Source organism: Wyeomyia smithii, chromosome 2 (assembly GCF_029784165.1).
Source record: "Wyeomyia smithii strain HCP4-BCI-WySm-NY-G18 chromosome 2, ASM2978416v1, whole genome shotgun sequence".
NCBI lineage: Eukaryota > Metazoa > Arthropoda > Insecta > Diptera > Culicidae > Wyeomyia > Wyeomyia smithii.
In genome coordinates, this window is record NC_073695.1 from 53,871,559 (window position 1) to 53,895,001 (window position 23,443).

General features: G+C 36.7%; 2 protein-coding genes across 2 annotated transcripts in view; one reads left to right on the forward strand and one right to left on the reverse strand.

Moving 5' to 3' along the window:
- Positions 1-10,912, reverse strand: part of LOC129724005 (calcium release-activated calcium channel protein 1) — a 67,857-nt gene extending 56,945 nt beyond the window's left edge. Inside the window, exons 1-2 of the mRNA XM_055678584.1 lie at positions 10,305-10,912; positions 10,129-10,201 (exon numbers count right to left, since the gene is read on the reverse strand). Of these exons, the coding sequence (XP_055534559.1) occupies positions 10,129-10,201; positions 10,305-10,311 (80 nt within the window). The 5' untranslated portion in view covers positions 10,312-10,912. The remainder of the gene's footprint in view (positions 1-10,128; positions 10,202-10,304) is intronic.
- The window catches only part of LOC129724004 (uncharacterized), a 338,375-nt gene continuing 322,980 nt past the window's right edge, over positions 8,049-23,443 (forward strand). Inside the window, exons 1-2 of the mRNA XM_055678582.1 lie at positions 8,049-8,187; positions 8,248-8,328. The gene's annotated coding sequence lies outside the window, so the exon portion shown is untranslated. The remainder of the gene's footprint in view (positions 8,188-8,247; positions 8,329-23,443) is intronic.

The window sequence follows — 23,443 nt, forward strand, 5'->3', positions numbered from 1 at the left end:
ATTAGTACACTAAGAATTTAGCGATTAACATCTTAACGACAAAAGCTCAGCCTTAGAATATTATTCTACCACCTTTAAAGTTACTAAAATCCCAAGTTGCTATCAGCATGTAGCAACTAAGGAGCTATACCCTAGTATCCTCTATTTCATTATTCTGTAGATAAACCAGGGAATGCGGAGAAAGGAAGACTGCTATACACTCAAATTATTTTTCACGTTATAATTACCGGAAAAGTTATGTGAATATTTTCCACAGTCATTTTCACATAGATTTTACGTGATTGTCATTTGAGTTCATCATGAACTGAGCCATTGTGGAACAGAGTGGTCTATGTGCCATCGAGCAAATTTTTCAGGGGAAGCAATTCTCGAAAAATCTCTAAATAAAATTCTGTTCAACGGATTCTTTCAAACAAAATGTTCTAATATAAAGGTTATGAAGTGGTTTAGCATGGGGATACATAAAATTAACAGTTTCTTTGCGAAATCGGTGCTTTTATCTCACCAATGTATATAGACCACTATGACTTCATATATATATTCACTGGAATCCTCGAATCGTTTCGGAACAGAGTGGTCTATGTACACAAACCTGGTAAATGACAAAGAAAATGACGGTAACTCGTATAAAATGGCTAGTGTCACATGTTATATAATACATATAGCATGTCACATGTAAGATGTCACGTGTAACATTACATGTAACACAACATGTTACATATTACATAATATTTTACATGTTACATTTTTCGTGTTACATTACGTGTAACATGTTACATATTACATGTGACATGTATAGAACAAGTGACATGTTACTTATCACATGTAATATGCTACATGTTACGTGTTACATGATAGTATTACACCGATTTATGTACATAGACCACTCTGTTCTGAAACAGAATGGCCATTCTGTTTCGGACGAAACTTCAACACGGTACAAAACAACTTTAAAGTTCGATTTTTCGAAATTTTCTTAATCTCCCAACTTCAGTTTCTTGAGTAGATGCGGTTTATGCAAAAAAATTCATTTTCGAAAAAAATGGTCTTTAGACCACTCTGTCCGCAACGGCTCAACTGGTGAGATGATTTATCCTGTGAATCTTATTCAGTAGACATATGCATTTCATGAGTTCCACGTAGAATTCAACTACCGGTAAAGTGAAAAGCATTTGATTGTCTGATAGCTTCTACGTTTTATGCAACATATAATTTTCTATAGTGGATTCCCAAATTTTTGAATTTGAAAAAATCACCATGTCTAATTAAATTTATTCAACACTCATACACTTGTGACAGCATTTCATATGATGTGAACTTCGCTCTGGAATAATGTCTTCGGTTTCGAAGAGTTTGTGACTTGGTTCGAAAAGGAAAGATGTTACAGATGTATAGATGATACAACTTCGCGTGATCTATGTCTGTAGTAAACACAGAAATTGTTCCGGAATTCGCAAAAAAAACTAATCCCTGCACTTACCAGCTTTGAAATGAAACGAATATCTTGTAATTTTCGATTTTTGTTTTTGAAACAGATTGTGTGTTTGGAAATCCAAGAAATTTTTTATGTAGCAGACCTTTCAGAAGATTTCAAAATGCCACAGATAAAAAGATTTTGACAGCTCTCGCTGCAAATTTTTGCGCAATGTTCTATGTTCAATTTTTGTTACTGTTCCGTCGACTTCTATATTAGTAGCCATTAGGACATGTTATTTTATATCTGTTGGCAGTAGTAGTAAATAAATAAATAAATAAATAAATAAATAAATAAATAAATAAATAAATAAATAAAATGCTACGTCTTCCCCCTCCCCTTGTCTCAGTTTGTAACAAAATGATGATATTCCCTCTCCTCCCTTGAATGCTACGTCATTTAAGTATGGTCCCTTAGTATGACGGGTGTTAGGTCCAAAACGCGATACATATTTTCAGAAACTTGAGACTTTCTGAACCTAAAAAATAGTTCAAGAGGTTGTTTATGAGACACGACCGTAAGTTTGACGTAGAACTACTATAGCCTTTCTTTATTCAATGTATTTCTTGCATTACGTTTGGGAATAAACTCGATTGGGTTTAATCAATTTGTAGGTTTGACGCGGTACATTTTAGTATAGAAAAATCAGCGGAAACGTAGCGATTCATCTTCTCTATAGTCTCGAAGAGTAAGTTACAATTTTTCTTGAAAAAATGGATAAAGTAAGGTATTAGATTCCTATCTGTAAAAGTGCTTTCACTTGATAGATATTCGAAAAGAAAGAGCTTTCGATTGAAGCTTGTACAGACAACATGAATATTTAAGCCTTCCCAGCTGATCTCGAGGTACGATGCTGGCCTTACAAGCCAGTCGTCGTAGGTTCGGGCTCGGCTCGGGAGAGACTAATAGTGTCAGTTGGGTCGTAGCGCCAACCCCGCAATTGTCCTGTACACTTAACAGTTGGCTGCGAAGTGTGTTTATGTCTGTGTATATTGCAGTCCGATTAAAACGAAATTCAATAGGGCATTAAGAGGCAGCTAGACCTTTCATTTGACACTAGTTTTGTGGAAATCGGTTCAGCCATCTCTGAAAAAAGTGAGTGAGTTTAAATAGGGTGTTTGATCCTAGTTCGAACTAGTTTCAGCGTTTTTCATGATACACTTGGGTTGATCTCAGCGTTTCTAATAAATGATGGCAGTTATGTACCAAAAAAAATTTGTAATGTGAAAACACACTTATAACGATTATATTGTAGTCCTCAAAACTGTATTTCAATGCCTGAATGATTTATTTTTCAATATTTAATGACAGACAATTATGGATCCAGGTTCGAACCATTCTGATTGTGGTTTGAACCATTTGTGATCCTAGTGCGAACTACTGATTGAGTCGTGCAAAAGTTTTTTTTACTCCTCCAAATATGCAATATTCTTTCAATGACTCAAACAAATACTGAACAGATATGGATAACCCCAAATAGCATACTAATTTACCAGAAAGTTGCTAAATATTTGGACTGCTTTGACTGAAATATAAAAAATGCTTAGCGACTCTAGCGGTGGTATGAGGAAGCTTGCTAGTTCGAACCACGATCATCGGTAGTTAGAAGCAGGATCAAAAAATACAGTCATACTTTTGTTTAAAATTTATTTTAACTAACCTTTTAATTGAAAATATGTTACAGCAATGGAATAATATTCATGTCTAAATATTTTAGAACTGTTCTTTCTTGAATATAATTGGTTTGGATACCTACTATATAATAATGATTACGAACCAGGTCGTATATGAACAACCAAAGCCAAATTCAATGCTTTTTTAATTGTAAATAATTGAACTTAAGGTTGTAATTTTTATTATGTAAAAAATTTCCTAAGTTAAGACAGATATCGAAAGCATATTATGCCATCGTTCTAATCAAAAATAACTGGATTTAGTATGATTATTCGGGATTTTTCGTAATAGTTCGAACCAGGATCAATTTTGGCATGGTTCGAATCAGGATCAAAAACCCTAGTCCTCGGAATGTTTTTTTTTTATAACTGGATTTCACATTTTTAAACATAACAGACAAAGTAATAGTCCGATTACAAAAATAATCAATAGGGTCTTATGGGGCAACTAGAATTGGCACTCGCGATACTAGAGCTACCGATCGGATAACATTTGTTTTTCACGCTTCTGGATCCGGATTGCATCCAAGTTGCCACCGATCGAACATAGGGTAGGGAACATATTCTAAGCAGCTTTAGGAACCGCCTGTGTATTGAGACGAAATACTCGAAATGTATGCTGACCCGGCAAACTTCGTCTCGCCCTTTTTTGTGTTTAATTTAAAAATTTTAAATTTCTCAAATTCATTGATTCCTTGCGATTTGTTTATAGTCTAAAAATGCACGACGAATCGGTCATAGGATATGATCAAAGTCAAAAGGCAAATCGTTTCAAATGATTGGTTTTATCGGAATGACAACATCCTCGACTTTTGGCTTCTGTACATCACCTCTATTCTGAAAATATTCATATTGAGTGGTATTCGATCATTTTCAGCTGTTTTTCTGGCATCAATCTGATTCCGCAAATACTCATTTTGGGTAGTGTTCAGTAATTTTGTTGTTTTCCAGAAACTAAAAGTAGTCATCTTTGAATTCTAAATAGTGTCCAGGGTCAATGCTTGGCTTCTATGCATCATCTCGATTACGCGAATATTTATATTAAGCAATATGCGGTCTTTTTCGGCAATTTTTCCGTTTAAGAAACACCCATATTGGGTGTTATTTGGTCTTTTTCGGCTGTTTTCCAGAAACCAAAAGTCGCCATCTTACAATTCATAATGGTATGTGGTATGTGTATGTGGTAAATTTTTACCTTCTGATTCCGGAGATATTCATAGTGGGTGGTATTTGGTCATTTTCGGCTGTTTTCCAGAAACCGGAAGTCGCCATCTTGGATTTCAAAATGGCATTTGAAGAAAATTTCTGGCCTCTGAACGTCATACTGGTTAAAGAAACACTCATATTGGGTGGTATTTGGTCATTTTCGGCTGTTTTTCAGACACCGGAAGTCGCCATCTTAAAATTCAAAATGGTGTATGTGATCGATTTCTAGTTTCTGTGCATCATTCTGGTTCCGGAGGTACTCATATTGGATGGAAATCGGCCATTTTCGGCTGTTTTCCAAAAACCGGAAGTTGCCATCTTACAATTCAAAATGTTGTCTGAGGTCGATTTGTAGCTTCAAAGCACCAGATTCCGAAAATACCCATATTAGAAACCGGAAGCTTCCACCTTAAATTTATAAATGGCGTATGGAGTCGAGTTTTGACTCCTGTGCATCGACCCGATCATTGTAGGCTGTTTTCAGGAAAACCTGGTTGAAATATCTGTTTAGCTCGTATGGGAGCCCTCCTATCGAGAAAAATGAGGGGTGTTGAAACACCATTAAAATATTTTCAGCCCTTAATAACCTCCACATGCTAATTTTGGTGCCATTTACTCGACTAGTTCTGAAGATGTGGAAAATATTGAGTTTCATTTGTAGGAAACTTCACCCTTCCAGGAGAAGGAGGTGTGTTAAACTATTATGGACATATTTGTAACCCCTAAAAATATTCACCTGTCGAATTCGCTTCCATTTCCTTGGTTAGTTCTCGAGATGTGCAGAAATTTGTGTTTCATTTCTATGGAACCCCTCCCTTCCAGAGAAGGAAGGGATCCCGAACTATCTTAGTCACCTTTCTCGGCCCCTAAAACCCCTATGCACAAAATTTCACGCCGATCGGTTTAGTCGTTTCCAGTAGTTGGATCAGACAGACAGACAGAGCTGCATTTTTATATGTTTAGATAGTTGAACCGATCACCGTGACGGTAGCCACCAGTCGAGCGTGATTCTATTTGTATTTAATTTTCTGTGGTAGCTTTTAAAGGATGATTTCAAAATAACTGTCGAGAGTCACCTATTTTAAATTGCTGTCATATTATTGTTGTTCATTGCGCCTTCTGCGATCTCATTTCTTCGTTGTATGGAAATTCTATTTTCGTGAATTCCACCATTTTCCTTTAAATTTTCCTAGTTTTCTCGCCGTAACAATTTGCCTTGGATGAATACGAACACAACAAAACAAAGCTAGCTCAAATCAGACGCTCTGTTGTAACGTTATGGGCGGTCGCACATATATGCAACTTTATTTTATATATAACAATGTATTAACAGAAGTTCTAGTTTTCATTTGTCAGTTTCGTAATTCCGGATCTTTTCAACTTTAACTTTGTTTGGCTCACAACCTATGGTACTTGAGCATGGTGGGTGTAGATCGAATATTCTACTGAATAAAAGTAGGTCGTTATTGGACGATAAACAAACTTGGAAAGAACATCTATTGAAATCTATTCTATGAAATAAAAAAGATAATTTGTCGCTTGATAGGTTTACACCTCAGTAATTCTGTTGAAAGTTAGTAAGCCAAAAACCTCCGATGATGTTGAACAGGACGAATTGCTTAATCAGGACTCATGCCAAACGCATGAACAGCTTGCTTCGGTATTAGAAGTTACTCGAAATATTTCCTAGTGATTGCATGCTTCGAGAATGATTCGAAAACGACGTTGAGCGTCGTTGTTTCGTCTGTAGACAATTGCTCCAGCGGCAAAATAAAGGGGTATTTGCATTGCCTTGTGACGGGTGATGAAAAATGGATTCATTATAGCAACTCAAAGACAAAAGTCATGGGGACTGCCCGGTCATGCTTCTACGTAGTCGGCTCGGCCAAATACACACGCTGCTATGCTGTGTATTTGGTGGAACCAGGTTGGTGTTATATACAAGAAGCTGTTGAAACCGAACGAAACAATCACTGAAGAAGGACATTGACTTATATTCATGCGATTAAACCGAGCACTGCACGAAAAACGACCACAATAAAAGCAGAGGTACGGAGAAGTGATTCTACTACATGACAACGCTCGGCCTGGTTCTGCCAAAATCGTTAAAACTTACATTGTAACGCTCTAATGATTTGTGAAGAAAAAAAAAAGCTCTAATGGGAAATCTCAAAAAACAAACACTTCTATCGTAACGATGTTCGAGCTCAGAAAGAATCAGTGGGAATTTAGCTGGCTAGATTAACGCAGTTGCCGGTATGAATAAATTTTCTAGAAGTATTGTTTATCTATTATGGGATTTGTTTTTACATTTATCTTATCAAGTCGATATTTGTGGGAAATATACCCTAGGTTTTTAAAAACCCATCGCAGAAGTAAACACAATAAGCATAGATGCTCTCATGGAATCGATCAGCAATGAAAACATAATCAATTTGGAGAGAGTTTTCCGATATTTTGTAAAACAAACCATTCTTGAACGCTGCATCAAGACTTCTGTTAATGAATTCAAACATTAAAAACAATTCTTTTAAACACCACTGAATTTTAGAGTCTTTATGTTTTTTATATTGTTCTAAGCATAACTATTATTTGATTTTCCGTTTGATTATTTAAGTGCGGCGGGCAAACATCCGGCAGATTATTGAATAAAATTATTTTTCGCTGCTCGTTTGGTAACCCGGAATATCATGGAGAAAATAAACAAACATACAACATCGAAAAATTTTGGCGATTGGTACTCCACCGTAACAAAAAAAGCCTTTGGCCTCAAAGTGCAACGACGGTTTTGAATACTGTCGGTAAAAAGTTCTTAAGTGCTCGATACTCCGAAACTTTTGCCATCATCTAAGTAAATGCGCGTGGAATTCTGAACTTCAGTTGGTATGAATTAACTGCCTTGAATTTGTTGCAGGTTTTTTTCAATAGAATGTGGTATGATATTAACGAATGACGTTAGTTTTGTTCTTGAGTTATTTTTAGAATAAATAACTTGTACTTAACGTATCCAGATACAGTAACTTGAGACCCATTACTTTTTCTTTTCTAATAATAGCCCTTCCCATATAGACCACTCCCGATTGTGCTTGTAACGTTTATTTCAGCATTCATTCCAGCATTTAACGAGTAGGGCTCAACAAGGCAGCTAACTGGATCGGCATTCCAATTTGTTTATTGCTGGAAGGATGCAAACAATCACCGGCATGTGGGTTGATATCTGCATTAATGTCCCTACGGACGTCATCACCGACCGCACAGCTGCGAAACACGCATCGGTAGACTAACCTAGAGCTAACAGCACCGTTCGGGGTTATCACAAATCAGAGCAGCAGCAATGAAGTACATACCGGTTATGGATATGGTGCAGCCCTATTAGCATTTCAACATCAACACTTCCTATCGCAAATAGCCGTTTTATCAGACTTGGAGTCAGAATATTGTTCAATAACATCCCTCGATTAAGGAATCAACAGTGAGACAGCTACTGATCGAATTTGATGTTTTATGCACTATTTGTACGCTGTTGCAATAAATCCCAGCAGTCATTGACCAACTATTTGGCGTTACAATAACAGTTCGCATTCAATTGATTAGTCGCCTATACTGTGAAATCTGCTCTGTTCAATTAAATTATCGATAAGTTGTTTCTGTCCGATCATCTGCAGGAACTGGAAGAAACGTGTGTGAATGAGCTTTCAAGAGCTTCGCGCATTCGAAACGTGCTCTCTTTGTTGTTGTTTTTTTCTATTTTGGCATGGCGTCGATCAGTAATAATCTTAAGAGCGATCTTTGCACCTACGGATATGAGCTGCTTCAGCACAGTGACGATACCTGGTCGGTGACGTACTCTCTTGGTCCGAATATATATCGTATGTAACATTTTCAAGTTTGTAGGTACATACGTTAAGTACACGAAACGGCGATTTTAAGATGACGTTATAGCTGTAGCGTACAGAAAGCACCGTGGTGTAAAAGGTGAGTACAAAGGTTGAAGATGAGATTGGGAATCTTAGCTTGTGCCTAAGCATGACGAACAAAGTATTTCCAGACAATGAATTTACAATTTCGTACAGCTCTGAAGTAAATTTTACATTTGCTTTTTTTGTTCTTTTATCTTGAAATCCCAATACCGAAAGTATTTTTCCAGTAGCGTTAGATCGCATTCTGCTGGCGTTAGATCTAGTTCATACGTTACATTTTTTCGTTGACAATGGATCTTTCTTCATTTTTTTCAGTTTGGTTCGTGTTTAAAGATTTGAAAATCATTACTCACGGTTGTCCGAAAATAGAAAAATGAATGTTGAGAACAACAAAGAAATGTAATTCTTGTTGAAAATACATTCACGTTTGTTGTACGTCAATATACATTTATTTTTGAGTCATAGTCATTAAAAAAATCGATTTGAATTGATCCATTCTTACCCTATTGCTATTTTCTAAACATAGAAATATGGCTGCGGTGTTGTAAGCTCAATTTCTTTGTTTTCAGAAGTGATTTTCGATATTCTGAGATCAAGTTTGGTATTTTTGTATTAGAGCTCAAGTGCCTTTAGATTTCTTTTTTTCATTGGTAAAAATTGTACTGAGAAAGGTTTTTGTTGTTGTTTTTCTAGTAGAAGCACTCCATATTCGTGAGAACTTAACAAATCGAAATTTGCATTTGGAATGTGCCGAAAAAATTTTCGACTTCATTTTTATTAATAATATATTCCATAAAACCCCATAAACTATTTTTGTTAAAAAAAATTGCACTGAATTCTTAGATACTCTATTCAAGTCTCGTTGATAAAAAAAACACCTGCTGGCATCAACAACTCAAATGCACTCAAATGCAAAAATCACGAAGGTCTGGTGTCATTAAAAATAAACTCGATTGAATATTTGCATGATGAGAATGGTTCATGACAAAAACCTGCTATTATATAATGCCCTACGTAATAGCATGAATCCAAACATTTATCGAAGATCAACAGACTCGCAAGAGAGTTCCCGAGTGATGATCGTGACGATGCTTTTATTTTTGAGAAAAAAAATTGTCACCACGACCTACGATTTTGCTGGGACAAATGCACATTTAAATTATATCCTATGAAAATTATTCGTGGGGATCTCAAATATTCACTAATCGTTGACGTATTCCCAAAACCCCTTCGACGTTATCATCTACGAGGTATCACTAAATCGCGCTATTAGTGATGACGACTACTTTCTGAGCGAGCAAAATGTTTACAAACAATGTGTCTCTTTGTTGAGCTACGCTGCTCATAACGTATTTACATATCAGCTCCTGCCCGTAGCTGTCTGGAGTTGAGAAAAATCTGTTAAATTTACAACCACAGAGGAAAGCTAGCACGCAGAAAAGCCTGCTGTTATCTCCACAGTACTTGTTTATTCTGCTTATTATCTACGCAATTTGACTGGTGCGCGGTGTATTTTGCAAAATCGAAACAAAAAAATCTTTTACCCACGGCTGCGAGAGCACATGATCGAACAAAAACACACTAAGCCGGTTATTCAAAATAATTGGCACTGGTGTGCATTTGAATAGAAGAAAAAAAAATCATAGTGCAAGTGAAAAACAAGACGAAAATAAAACAAGATGAGTAGCGGTCTAACAAGCACGCCGATTTCAAAATTTGCGAGCAATTTTCAAGCATTAGTCTGATTCTATTTTCATTTCATGTTTGATGGAACGGAATAAAGTACCCTCTCAACACATTGAAATCACATTGGAAAATGCAAAAACTCCCACAAAAATCTCCTCTATTTCCTCACCTTTTCTTTCGAGCTGCGTCCAACATTCTACCACCAATCCGGCCGGTAGCTGCTTGCGTCGTCGGCGTTGTTTCTGCAGTTCACAGTGACAAAAGTAATACAAAATATATAAAAACTTGAGCTGCTACCTTCGCTTAGCAAATGTAGCCAACAATGATGTTTGCAAAATCACCTACCACTCATGTTATCCCCCTTCAAAGCATATGCACCATTAACTACCCGGTTGTTGGCATCGCAGAGCACTTTCTTTGTTTCTCAGGGCACTTTACATTGATCTGCTTATAGGCACAAAATCTTTATCTAAAAACTCGCTCTAGGTAGAACACTGCGTTCGAATTGCATCAACTAGTAAACTCTAGCACCTTAAGGTTTTCACATGAATAATCGAACTTCGCGCGCGCTAGGGTAGCTCATGTTGTCCTCGAAGTTGAACGAATAGAAAACAAAAACAAGCACATTTGAACTTAAGTTACGTTCCACTTGGTTGTACTTCGTGAGTACTGAAAGAACACGAGCAATTCTAAGCTTCACCACACTCGAATAATTACCGTAGAACAATCTTTGGAATGAAATCTTCTGGTCAATAGAATCTGAGGAAAAATGAAGGCTTCACTTTGCGACGAAAGGATCCTCCGATTGATTGATGAAAATACTGCACTTAATCACGAGTGCCTTCGAGCCGTGTAACGTCCGTCGTCGAATTACAGTCTCGCGCGTGTGCTTTCTCATCGGTCGAACAGCGACGACGCCAAAAGACTGTCTGAGCGCGGTCACGATCGTGATCGTTCGGTACCGGCGCGGTACCTACTCAGCTGAAGCACTATATAGGGTAACCGTCATACAACTTGTAACCGCGCGCTCACGGCGGCGCTGCTGCTAATCGCTACGTAGGTAGACAGACTGCCTGGTGTGTTGCGGGAAAGAAACAGAGAACGTGAGAGAGAAAGATGGAGATAGAGACCCTAAGTCAGCTGGTAATCGCTGGCGGTGCGTGTTTCGCACGCCAACGCAACGTTCGGAATTTTAGGGTGGTGCATGTTGGGACCCCAATTATAGGCGGCCGCGTTAGCCAAAGGTTTGATTTTGTTTCATTTTTTTTAACTTTTCCAAAAATAAACCAAGAATAAGTTCTCTCATATTAGAAGTAGATCATGATTCTAATGGTCATTTTTATTTAGAAATCTCATAGTGTTCTACTCCATCCTTTTCGAACATTTTATTATATCTACTACTAGCTGAGTACCTGATATTGCTCAGGACTGAATATTAGCTCTCGTTTTTATGGTGACTTAGAAGTTACTGAGGTCTGACTGGTTGAGCTCGCAAACTGATATTATATATCATTGTTGAATATTTTATGTTGAACGGGATTGTAACGAGACTAGCGCGCGGTTACAGTTCTCTTTGACAAGTGGGTGGCCGTGGGTTCCGATCTTAGTAGAATCAAAACATTTGGTTGTCAAAGGGCTTTTAATATGGGTTTATTCTCAGGCTGTTTACCATATACTCTTCCTTCGAGCTGAGTTCCACAGTACCCCTGTTGACTTTCCTCCTAACAAAAATAATTCCCTCTTAATAATAATAGTGGTCTAAGTAACGTATAACAGTTCTCTCCATTAAATTGTAATTATGGTGCGATTTTCTTGAGGAACGAGGTTTCGATAAGACTCCTTCCTCTTGACAAAGATATAAGTCCTACCTATGGTGAAACTGACCAGAGAAATAATAATCCTCCCCAGGGAATTGTAATTAGCGAAATTGGCACGGGTAACGAAGTTTCGATAAGATAAGGAGTCTCTTGACATAATAAGTGGCTCTTAGAATAAACCTGGCCAGAGAGGAACGTTAGGTGAAGTATCTCTCCAGAGAATCACGATTTGGTGAAATTGGTACGAACAAATTGTTTTTATTGTTATAGCAAGTTGTGGCGGATTGTACGTTTTAAAAAAGTGAATTTTGGCGCCCCTCGTGTTTGAAAAAGTGCGTCAAAAGGCCGCGGAGTAATTGCTCGTTGAGTTCGTCGCTTACGGGTAAACTCACTTTACAGTAACGTATAATCTTCCATTTTATTCCAGTTTAAGCTCTAGGGCAAAGCTTGTGTTTACCAGTGTAATCCAAATTGTTTAAACGTTACCCGAAAAGATCTCGGAAACAGATGCATTTAGAAAATTGATTACTATATGCTTTATGATTAGAAATGATCGCTAGAAACATATTACATCATAGGGATATAATTATTTTTGAGAAAAGTTGCAATTTAAAAATCATTCAAAACTTTAGAGAAAACCGAATATTCCTTCGCTCTAAATTTTGATCAAAATTTATGTAAAAGCGCCAACAAAAACAAAGCAAAAAAAAAAACGAAAAAGCCCCTCACATCAGCTAGAATAATTATCAATTAGCATGCATGGACTATGTCAGATAGGCTGCAGTTTATCGTTCAGACTTTTCCTAGTTTTGCGCCCTGGGTGCCATCCAGCAACATGAAATTTGTCTATTTTTTTTTTCTTTCAGTCAATATTCATGTTTTTGCTATTTTGGAACCGTATGTTCACCTTTTTAATGTCCGTGTTAGAGAAATGAGCATATCTTTTCACTGCTTACTACCCTGCTAAAGTAAGGCATAGTCCTACATCAAAGGTTCTTTTTTTTATATATGTATTGACGTAGGATAGCCTCTTTTTGCACATTGTCCGAATTCAAATGCTAATAACTCAATCAAATTTCAACGGATTTAATTCATCCTCGCAGCAATCGATTAAAAAATTAGTTATGTGTTCATCAAAGTGCGGAAAATTGTGATTTCAAGATACTAACTATTGAATTATTGAAAAACGTAGTCCTGTTTTGAACGGAAGTTTCGACTAAACAGAGCTGATTTCTTGTTGGCATCTAGCGGAGCCGAACCGATAGAACTCTCACAAACGCAACAATATAACACGTATCGTGTTGTGTTGAGGCTTGGAAGGAAGAAAATGTTCTCGTTCTCGTGTCGGATGGTAGCAGATACCAAGACTGCAATTGTTGCGTGGTGTATATTGCCGATGTGCGACTGGGGGAAAAATCTGTTCCTGCTAACATTAAATGGTGGCAGACATGAGTATGAAGTTCGCTGTGATGTCAAACGATAGCCGTCTTTTGACGTGCGATACGTCTTACTTTAGTACACGCAAAAGTTATAGTGTGCGTAACCAGATCATTTATGAGCTTTCTTAGAGCATTTAATGATCTATCTTGGAACCAGTACAACGCATGTGCGCTGGGCATAACGCATTTGATGCTCTAGTGTATTTTGACAGTATTTGACAGCTCCGAACCACTTCGCTTAGAACGATTTCATCGGTGTTGGTATCGTCATAATGATTTGTAGTGGTATTGGTTACGTTTTTCCGGAGCCTCCTCTAGTTTTTGCAGTGTATACAGCATTGATTGCTGATAATTGAGGTACTTTTAAGTTTATTGAAATATCACCTGATCGATTCATTTTCAAGAACCAGATCATTCAAAAACAATATTGAAGCAATAATAATAAGAGAAGACATTGGATATGTTAAATTTTGCATTTAACTATAATGTTACTGTTTATTTGTTTGTCGACTGTAGCGGTTAATTCTGTAGATTAATCGGCCTACTGTTCATGTTGGTACCGATGCAGATAAATTAAGCAAAAACATGTTTAAACATCACGTAGAGAAAAATGAATAATCATCAGTTAATACATTTAATTATCGCCTTACTTATTAATAACTTATTTTCAAAGAGCACATTGAAAGTATACAAGCCAAGTGCATCGAATATACGAGATGTTTATATCCTCTCATTAACAGGAATTCTAAACTTTGTTTAAAGAACAAACTTTTGATTTACAAACAATTTTTTGAACCAGCAATGCTTTATGCTGTACCGATCTGGTCAAGTTGCTGTTCAACAAGGAAGAAAACGCTCCAAAGGATTCAGAATAAAATTCTGAAAATGATTTTGAAGCGTCCTCCTTGGTTTGGTACACTCGAATTACATAGACTTACTGGTGTTGAACCATTAGAAGCTATGTCAAATAAAATTATTAACAATTTTCGACAAAAATCGTTGCAATCCTCAATTGCTACGATAAGCTCTCTTTATAGCCAATAAGTTAGCAATTAAGTTAGTTGTAAGTTTACTTCCCCTTTTCTGACAAGTAGGTTTAAATCCCTACGAATAATCAGTCCTAATTTCGAAAGCAAACAAATCCTAACAATTAAAATTACAAATTTCTAACAGTGTTGAGAAGTCACCATTTGTGATTGGATACACATACTCATTATTTACTAATATTTATCATATTTATTTTTCATACTTAAGCAAGTTTGCAATAGCAGCATGCTGTAGCAGTGTTGCTGGAATATTTCAATGGTGAGCCGTCCGTCAGACATTTTATCAGTTTGGGGTGAATAGCTGTTTCTACAAGCATCGTAGCGCCTTACGGTCTTCAGAAGAGTTTATCCCAGGAAAATTTCCTACGAATATCATGTATTGATATTTTGTTAAGAGTCGACTTGACATCTCTAGAGAATAAGCATTGAAAAAGTGGATTTTCCCATATAAAATCTTATGGAAACTTTAAAAATCGGGCGCAAATCGGGCGTTTCACCGATCGATATGAAAAGTTACACAGTTGTTATGGGACCCATAAGGAACACGAAAAATGCATGGGAGCTAACATTTAGTTTTTGTCCCACCCTAATGTGGCAACCCTGCTTACACCAGAGCTGAGCGGGAGAAGAGTGGTAAATCACTCTAGAGAGAATGCATAGCAGAACGCCGCGCGGAGTACGCTACTGAGATCAATTTGATGTAATTCGAAGACCAAACATGCATTACGTACGGCTGGATTATTTTTTTTTCAGTTTCGAGAAGCATAGTCTACTTTCCTACCTGGGTATATGTTTCTCTCACAAAGCACGCATGCATTCGTGGGTTAATGAACAGCTCTTCCTACGGCTGTTCATTAACATAGGCTGGTTTCTCGCTCGATCGCTCGCGTTGGCGTTCGGCATGACAAAGGCTTCACACTACTGAGCAAAGCGACGCACTTGCTTGAAGAGAGCAGCAAATCGTGCTGAAATATTGCTCCAGAGAGGTAGCAAACTGGTGTGATCTTTTTCACACGAAAGGACAATACGCTCAAACACAACAGAGATCACTGCATGACGTGCAGAACGACAAAGACCTGAGGCTTTGGTTGTAGCGGACGTGAATAACAGCGCAGAACGATTTGCCTTGCGTGTAGTAATGATACACATGTGGATTTGAATCATGTCCATGTGTGTTCCAGATGCTTATTTTAGTGCTATCTTCTTACTAGCTCCGCCCTCATTTCGAGTTCTCACAGTTTGTCCCAGTTTCACAAATGTAACAATACAACCAGTATCGTGTCTTCAAAGGAAGTCAATCATTTTTTTCTTGTGTCAGATGGAAGCATATACCAAGAGTGCAAGTGTGTTGCATATTGGCGATGTGCGACTGGGAGAAAATTCTGTTCATGCTGACGTTAACAGGGGGAACACGAAAAAGAACGATCATTCGTTTATTCCGGCTGAGACGTATTCGTTATCCAGGTATTTAAACGTGTTTATAAATTGCGCTTATTTCGCACAATATTGATGTGATTTTGCACCATACAATTTTTGAGAGTATTTTCGTCCGACTTTGTTTCAGAAAAAAAACTCCTTACATCATAACGAGCTTTTTAAAAAACTCAGTAAAATATTAATCTTGAAGAATATTCGTTCTAAGGAAAAAAAGAGTTTCGCAATCTCTCGTAAAAAAAATCTATCACTTTTCCACTTATCTAACTAATGTAAAGTAACTAACATAAAGGATATGAACATAAAGATAAAGCACAAAACTTTAAATAAATATGTATATAAATCATCTCATCAACACATATTTAAAAGTCATAAACTGGTTTATTACATCTGTGTAATAATAAAGTTATAGCAAATAACATTAATAGGTATTCATAAACTGTACATGAACGCAATTGCTCTTTCCACTAACAACAATGAGTAGGTACCTATAAAAATCATTCCGTTTTAATGATCTAAACCACAAGACAGTGCGGTTGACTTGCCATTCATTATTTTATCGTCCGATTTGTAGAAGCCATACCAGAAATGAGCTACTAGAGGGAAAGTTCTCCCCTTCATACTCGATTATATCATTATAACCGCTTGTCTTATCTTGTTTTATTACTTAATACAATCTAGGAACAAAGATCACCGCTGCTTCCTAAATAATTACCTAAGAAACTGCATCGCGTCCACGTGGAACTGTAACTCGGAGCCAAGTGAACATCTCGTTTATTGTTTTAAGTCTCGCAATCATCAGCCTGGTAGCGGCTGTATCTGTACAGTGGGAGCCTGAATTGCATTCGAATATCCTCATTACCTAATGATCAGCACGAAGCCGGGAATTCCTCCGGTGACTTTCGGCGAAGCACCCATGAGCGGGTTTTCCAATACGGGCAGGTGATTTACTCACACGGATCGGAACATAATTCCGTGTCTGGATTCGTACAAGATAAACACTTGTGAAATATTATTTGTATTCAAGCACTTCTCCGAAATTCTTACCTCCACGCTGAGTAAGTAGCACGTAGTTATAGCAAACAACAGCGATGATTCCGACTAATTGATATATGTCAAGAGAGTTCAAATCAATTTCTGTCGCTTGGCGAGAAGATAAATAAGTACATAGTGCCTAGTTTGAGAAAAATAAATTCATTCAAATTTAATTGAATATGCAGGGTGTGGACACGGCCAGTGGCGCGCAAAGTGGTGAAGCTGTGTTAGACATTGAGTTCTGGAGCATATGATGTGAACCACGCTTGAAGACGAAAAGAGACTAAGCTTTTTTTTTTGATGAACAGGCATTGCGACGTTCACCACTTGATATGCAGTTTGTTTTTGTTTTTCTTTTGCAATTTACGAGCTACATGTTTAGAATCTCATTTATAAGTGTAAGAACATTATATATCAACTGAATTTCGTCAATATTGAATACGCAGAGCATTTATATCGTTGTGGCAGTTATTTCATTATTGGGCAGCTCCACAAAAAATGTCCCAGTCTAATTATTTTTTCAATTGTCATTTTTGATTTGGCTGAAAGTTTTCATAGACGTTTCTATAGGCAAAAGATGCTGTTTTGTGCTATTGGCTCAATTTTTTGGAACACGACTCATTTTTGAGAAGCTATTAAATATGTTATTTTGGGAAGGTATTGATAATTACAAATATTTTCAAAGCCAATAACGGTTTGTTTTGAGCGGGGGCCTAGTGTGGTTGGTAACGTCTCCGCCAACCACGCTCGACGCCTGGGTTCGAATCCCACCGCCGACATAGGTGTCGATGGTTGTGAGGTGGCGTGATCCACTCACAACCAACCCAACTGGTCTAGATTCAATCCTAGCCGACACCGGGAGATTTTCTGAGGCGAAAAATCTCTGGGATCACGCCTTCCATCGCATGAGGAAGTAAAGCCGTTGGCGCCGGTCCGTTAATAAACGGGTCGTGAGTTAGGGTCCTGGGTGTGGAGTCGCCTCCCTGGGCGTCGGTGATTGGCCACAGCAGTGGCGGAACTAGACCGACGGAAAACAAGCGAGAAAAAAAAAACGGTTTGTTTGATTGATGTGACGTCTTCGGCAATGTTGTAGATAGTAATTTTGTTTTTTTCAATAAAAAATTTGAAGTGTAAAAAAAATTTGTTTGAAGGAAAGATAAAAGAAAAATGGAAATTGAATATCTGAAAAAGCTCATTTGAAAACAAAAATATTTTCATTAGCATTTCAAAAAATGAGTCGTGTTCTAAAAAATTAAACCACTCGCACAAAGGACATCTTTTGTCCATAGAAACATCTACGCAAATTTTCAGCCGGATCAAAAATGGTCGATTAAATTGGTTGCCTGTTTTTTTTTGTGGAATTACTCTATTGATTACACTTCTTCCTGTTTTAAATTTAGCTGTTTTAAAGTCAGTGAGGTGAGCTTGAATGAACAATTGGATTTGACTTTGACCATATAATCAAATAAAACTTTATTCACGTGTCTGCAAACGACATTGAACAAAAATCGACAACGAGCCATTTGGTTTATATTGCAAAATTTCTAGAATGATCGATGACCTAATTCTAATAGAAAAATCCAAAAGTATAAAATCTTCAATAGGGTATTTCAGCAGTTTTCGGTAGTCTAAGTAGTAGTAGTATATTTCATATATTGGCCATTTTTCTTGAGTACTAGTCGAATTTTGTTACAATAATTCATATCATAATTTTCTACTCTTACTTATTAATTTCACTAAGAAAAGTTATGAAAAGTGAAACGAGCTTTTAAATATTATTTTACGAAGCTGCTACATTAGTTCTATTACCGGCAGGTTCATTTTTGTTTCTATTCAGGAATTCTGACGCGATCAGTCCCGCATTCTCCAAAGCAAATTAGTACTAATGATGTCATTTTGGTAAAAATGCAAGATGCAACATATGCGTGCATGAAAAACATGTATCATTTATTATGACACAACGTTTACTATGGTAGAACAAAAGAAAGGAAGTATTTTGGCGTGAACGGTGCTTCCACATCTACCGCGAAATAGTTTTAGGCTCTCAAATTGACTCAAATTGGCTCGAATAAAGAGAGTTTGAAGCGACAAAATTTTGTGAAATGAAAACTCTCCCTTCAATAAACGATTATTCAAGTACTGCATATGCATACTATTATTTTCTTCATCGACAGCACAAAAAATGTAAATGTTAATAGCCTTTCCATTATTCTAGTAAATATTTCAAACGATTTAGTTTTGTTTTCTTGAAAATTTTGTAATTTTTATGGAAACCATTCCTGATTCCTATCATTTTAATGCCAATTTTAGAGAATTATTGTTTCTGAAAACAGCTCAAATCATTGAAACTATTTTCCGAAATGTTTTCGAAAGTATTTCTGTTCTATGTTACCAATCGTAAAAATAAAATATATTTCTAAATTATTTAAATTAGTTGGCTATAAAGAACTTTTTGTACTTGATGTACGATTTCAGAAAAAAACGGGCTGAACAATAATGAAAAACTCTCAAGTAGAAAATAATTCTAAAGTACTCCACAAGAAACGAAAAATGTATATTGAACATCTAACTCACATGAAGGTGGCGCAGCTTAACACGCAAATGAGAAACGATCCTAAATGAAAGCGGCTCACAGCAAGAGGCGCACTAGGCAGCATTTCTGCCGATGTTGATTTGTCTACGTAACGCTTTTAGCGCTACTAGCAGTGACTGCAGAAATCAATAGAGTCACGGTGTGTGTAGTAGAAGAATTTTATGAAATACAAAACATCGCTGCTCGCCATACGATAGCACGTTTTCCAGATATTCGCTTTCGTTCGTTTTGGCCTGACAAGCCAGCCGTTGTATGTTCAAATCAGGGTTCGCGAGAGACTGTTAGTGTCCGTAAGATCTTGGCGTGCTTTAAAGTCTGTGTCCAATGAACAGAAAAGTCAACTTCCGACAGCGAAAAGTTTTACTCAAATTCTTTGGACTGTTGAGAACAGATATTCAAGCGCGAGATCTCTACTTGAATGAGGCATGTGATAATTTTTTTGGAACATAGACATTCTCATTCGCATTGCCGATACCAAATGATTGTATAAAAGAAACTTATATTTTAAATGCTATTGGCATATTTTCAGTAGTTAACTCATTGAAAAGTAATTGGGTAAACATTATATTAGTACATTTGAAAATTATATATAGCATATATTTTGAAATGACAGAGTAAATCAAATTAAATTATTGCTTCTTTTTCTAGAAGGTGTAAAAAATATTGAATAATATAGACTTGATAATTCAAATTCAATTTTTAAATTATTGTTCCTGAATTAAAGTTTTTTGTTTTTTGTTTTTGTTTTGTGAAAATTCCATATCATCCTCCAATTTAATATTATGTTCAATGTTTCATATTTATGTATGTAATGTGAATTGCAAAAAAACATGCTCTTCTGACGTTGATGAAATTGAAATTGGCAACCAAACTCACGATTACACTACAGAGAAATTATCCTTTCTAGTTTTCGTCATATTTTATGACTTCATTGATTACACTGGTAAACACAGGGTTTGTCCCAGAGCTAAAACTGTAAAAGATGAAAGATTATAGCCTTCGAACCATTCTTGTCAATTTTGTTACCTCTAGCAAAGATAGCTTTTTCAAAGACTTATATGGGTTTTTCCGCAGGCCAACAAAAAGCGACTAACCCGGAAAGCAATTACTCCGCGGTCTTTGGACACATTTTCCTTACACGAGAGGCACCAAAATTAACATGAATAGTTAAAAAGCTTCAACCTGTTCAGGGTAAACTTTTTGAGATTAAGGGCAATTTTTTATTTGCGCTTCTGTCGACCAGTGTTGGTTACCTTAGTAAACATCAATCGAAAGCTACGATGAGTTAATTTCAGATGTGCTATCACTATCTGAAACGGTCTTCACAACATATTTACATATTTACTTTGAACTACGTTCTATCTAAAAATCTAAGAGCTTCAGCAAACGGAAAAGGTACAAATTGCTGTTTACATAAATTCGAAGTCGGAGAGTTCGCCCGTAAATGAGTTTGATAACATTCAACAATTGAAACAGTCTCAATAATGTCCACTGAACATTACAGGTCCTACAATGGAAACTGTGTAGACGTAAAGTTTTATTTTATTTTGTTTACTACACACACAATTAATAAATGCACCTTCATCCTGACAAATTTCCCGAAAATCCGGTTTGCTTTTGGCTCCATCCGGTCATAGTGCGGAGCTTTTTCCTGAATTATAAAACAAGGCTCTCTGCGCGCGCTTCACTTTGCTCATGGGAATATGAGAACTGAATAGTGATAAAGGAAGCCAACAGTCTTTGCGGTCCTTTTATTAGAGTACTTCTCCACTTTTAGATGTTTTTTACGTTGGTTCAGTGTCTGGACACTGATCTATTGTCAACACATTATGATGAATTGTACTTGTATTTGTTTTGATATAGATTCGTATGTACGATTTTGTAGTTTCATTATTTAAATGACCACGTGAAGACAAAAGAGAATATTCGCTATTTCCACGGATCGTGCTCAGCGTCATCTGAGCCATGTTGAGAGTGACAGGAACCTCTGCAGCAGCAATATTGTGGTGAAATTTTGCGTTCGTAATGTTTGCTGAGTGGTTATCGGGGATGAAACCTTTAGAGAATCAAAATTAATCTAGAATGCTTGTATCGACGGCACCCCGGTTTCAGACCATCCGCAGAAAGACGCGATAAAATTTGGATCTGTCTAGTAGCTTTCCAACTACTTTCCTATTATTCCACAACGCGGGAAAATTGTGGTGTGAAACAATTATTTAGAGCCTAGTACACAGTTGACTGCAGAATTGTTCGGCAGGGAGAAACATTGATATCTCTAACATAGACCGTAACGTACCGAGCAGAAAGCCGCATCAGGATACACACGTCATTGTTCGAAACGGAGAAAATTGCATTTCTACACTTTGTTGTGGTCGATTGTCCCTTTGGAAGGCGCCAGTATGTGCTAGAGGGAAATTCGTTGAATTTTACTCTGCATTTGTGGCAAATAATCATTCCCGAAACAATGAATTAGAAAATGACAGAACAGACCGAATTTACTGTAGAAGAAGCACCTACCCTCATGTGGGAGTATATTGCATTTCACTCGGTCACAAAGTGTGTGCTTTTCTAGGCTGGATAGTAGATCTGACGTTCATTGTTTATTCGTTACCCGCAGTGAAGTGACTGAAAGTGACGTACCCTGACTAACCCTTCTTCGATTGTGCAGTCATAGTAAAAAAGATGATTTATTTCGGCCGCAGCTGGCAAACAATTTTAAAATTGAGCTCACAGATAAGATGAATGGTGTGGCATATTTTATGAAGCGCTGAATTTTATTGCCCAGAACTTCTGATGAAAATTGCAATTTATTGCGATTGGGCATTCGTATGTATCCCATTTGGTGTTGGAGCTTAAAACTTGTCAATTAGCTCTTCTGTTAAATGTTTCACGGTTGCTTCACAGTTTTCTTTCATCATTAACTGCTCTTTAAACAAGTAAATATTTCCTCTCGATATTTTCGTGTGGCTTATTACCAAATGAACAGAGTTAGAAACCACAATAAAAGTCCCACGTTTTTGTAAATAAACATATTGATCAAATATATTTTGTATTGAGATATATTTTAATATTGACCAGAGCATATTTCAGACATGCGATATTTTACTTTTTGGTTCATTTCTTTTCTCACTTCTTGAAAAATATATATTAGTTGTACGTTGAATGCAGATTACCGAAGAATAAGAATCATTTACAGCTTTCGGAAGTTAAACATTGTAACAAAATGGGACCAAACAGCGCGCAAATGTAACAAAATTGTCGATCCTGATATTTTGAGGCTGTATCAAAGATGTTTACAATGATACACTACGTTTTTGTATAACTTAAATATTACTTTCTAAACTAAGACTCAGTGCAAACAGGAAATCTATGTCATTCCACTTCGCAGCAGGTTTCATGAATTCTGAAAGTGTTTCGGATTTTACGTAGGCCTTCAAAACAGATTTATGTCCTCGAGTATACTCTGAAAAGCCAAAATCCACAAATCTCGCGATAAATCTTCAATTCAGTTGATTTGGCTTGCATCAGCAGTTATAGAAGATTTAAAATAATCAATTGCAATAATTAATTCAAGCAACGTTTATATGGTAAGAAAGCACTCAACCCGTTCCGACCGAGCCCACACAATTGTGTAGGTAAAAAATGACGGATAACAAAACCTAAATCGTAGCAATTCCTATATAAAATTACTTGCTTGCAGCGGTCTTTTATTTTTCGTAGCAGCTGCGAAGTTGACGTTGTGAGCAATGAAACAATGAATTGGACGTTCAAAAAGCGAGAGATAAGGTTTTGTATAAGTCACCTTCTACCTACGCAATTAAATGGGCCCAGTCGGAAAGGATTTACGCATTCCTGTATAAGTCTTAACTGTAATTTCTTGAAAGCAATTTCTAAAAACTAAAGCATTGTGGCATTTCAACTTGGACCATGGGGAATTAAATCAAAAATAGTGCATTGAATTGACATACATATTTGTGGTTGAAATCTGCATCATTGTTATCTAAAACTGTTTCTGCACGTTCAATTATTCAATAAATTTTCGAATTGCTTCCGGTTCGTATAAAAAATTGGTTCGTGATCGAAAAAATAGAACTAATAAACTTAAACTTTGTGAAAACCA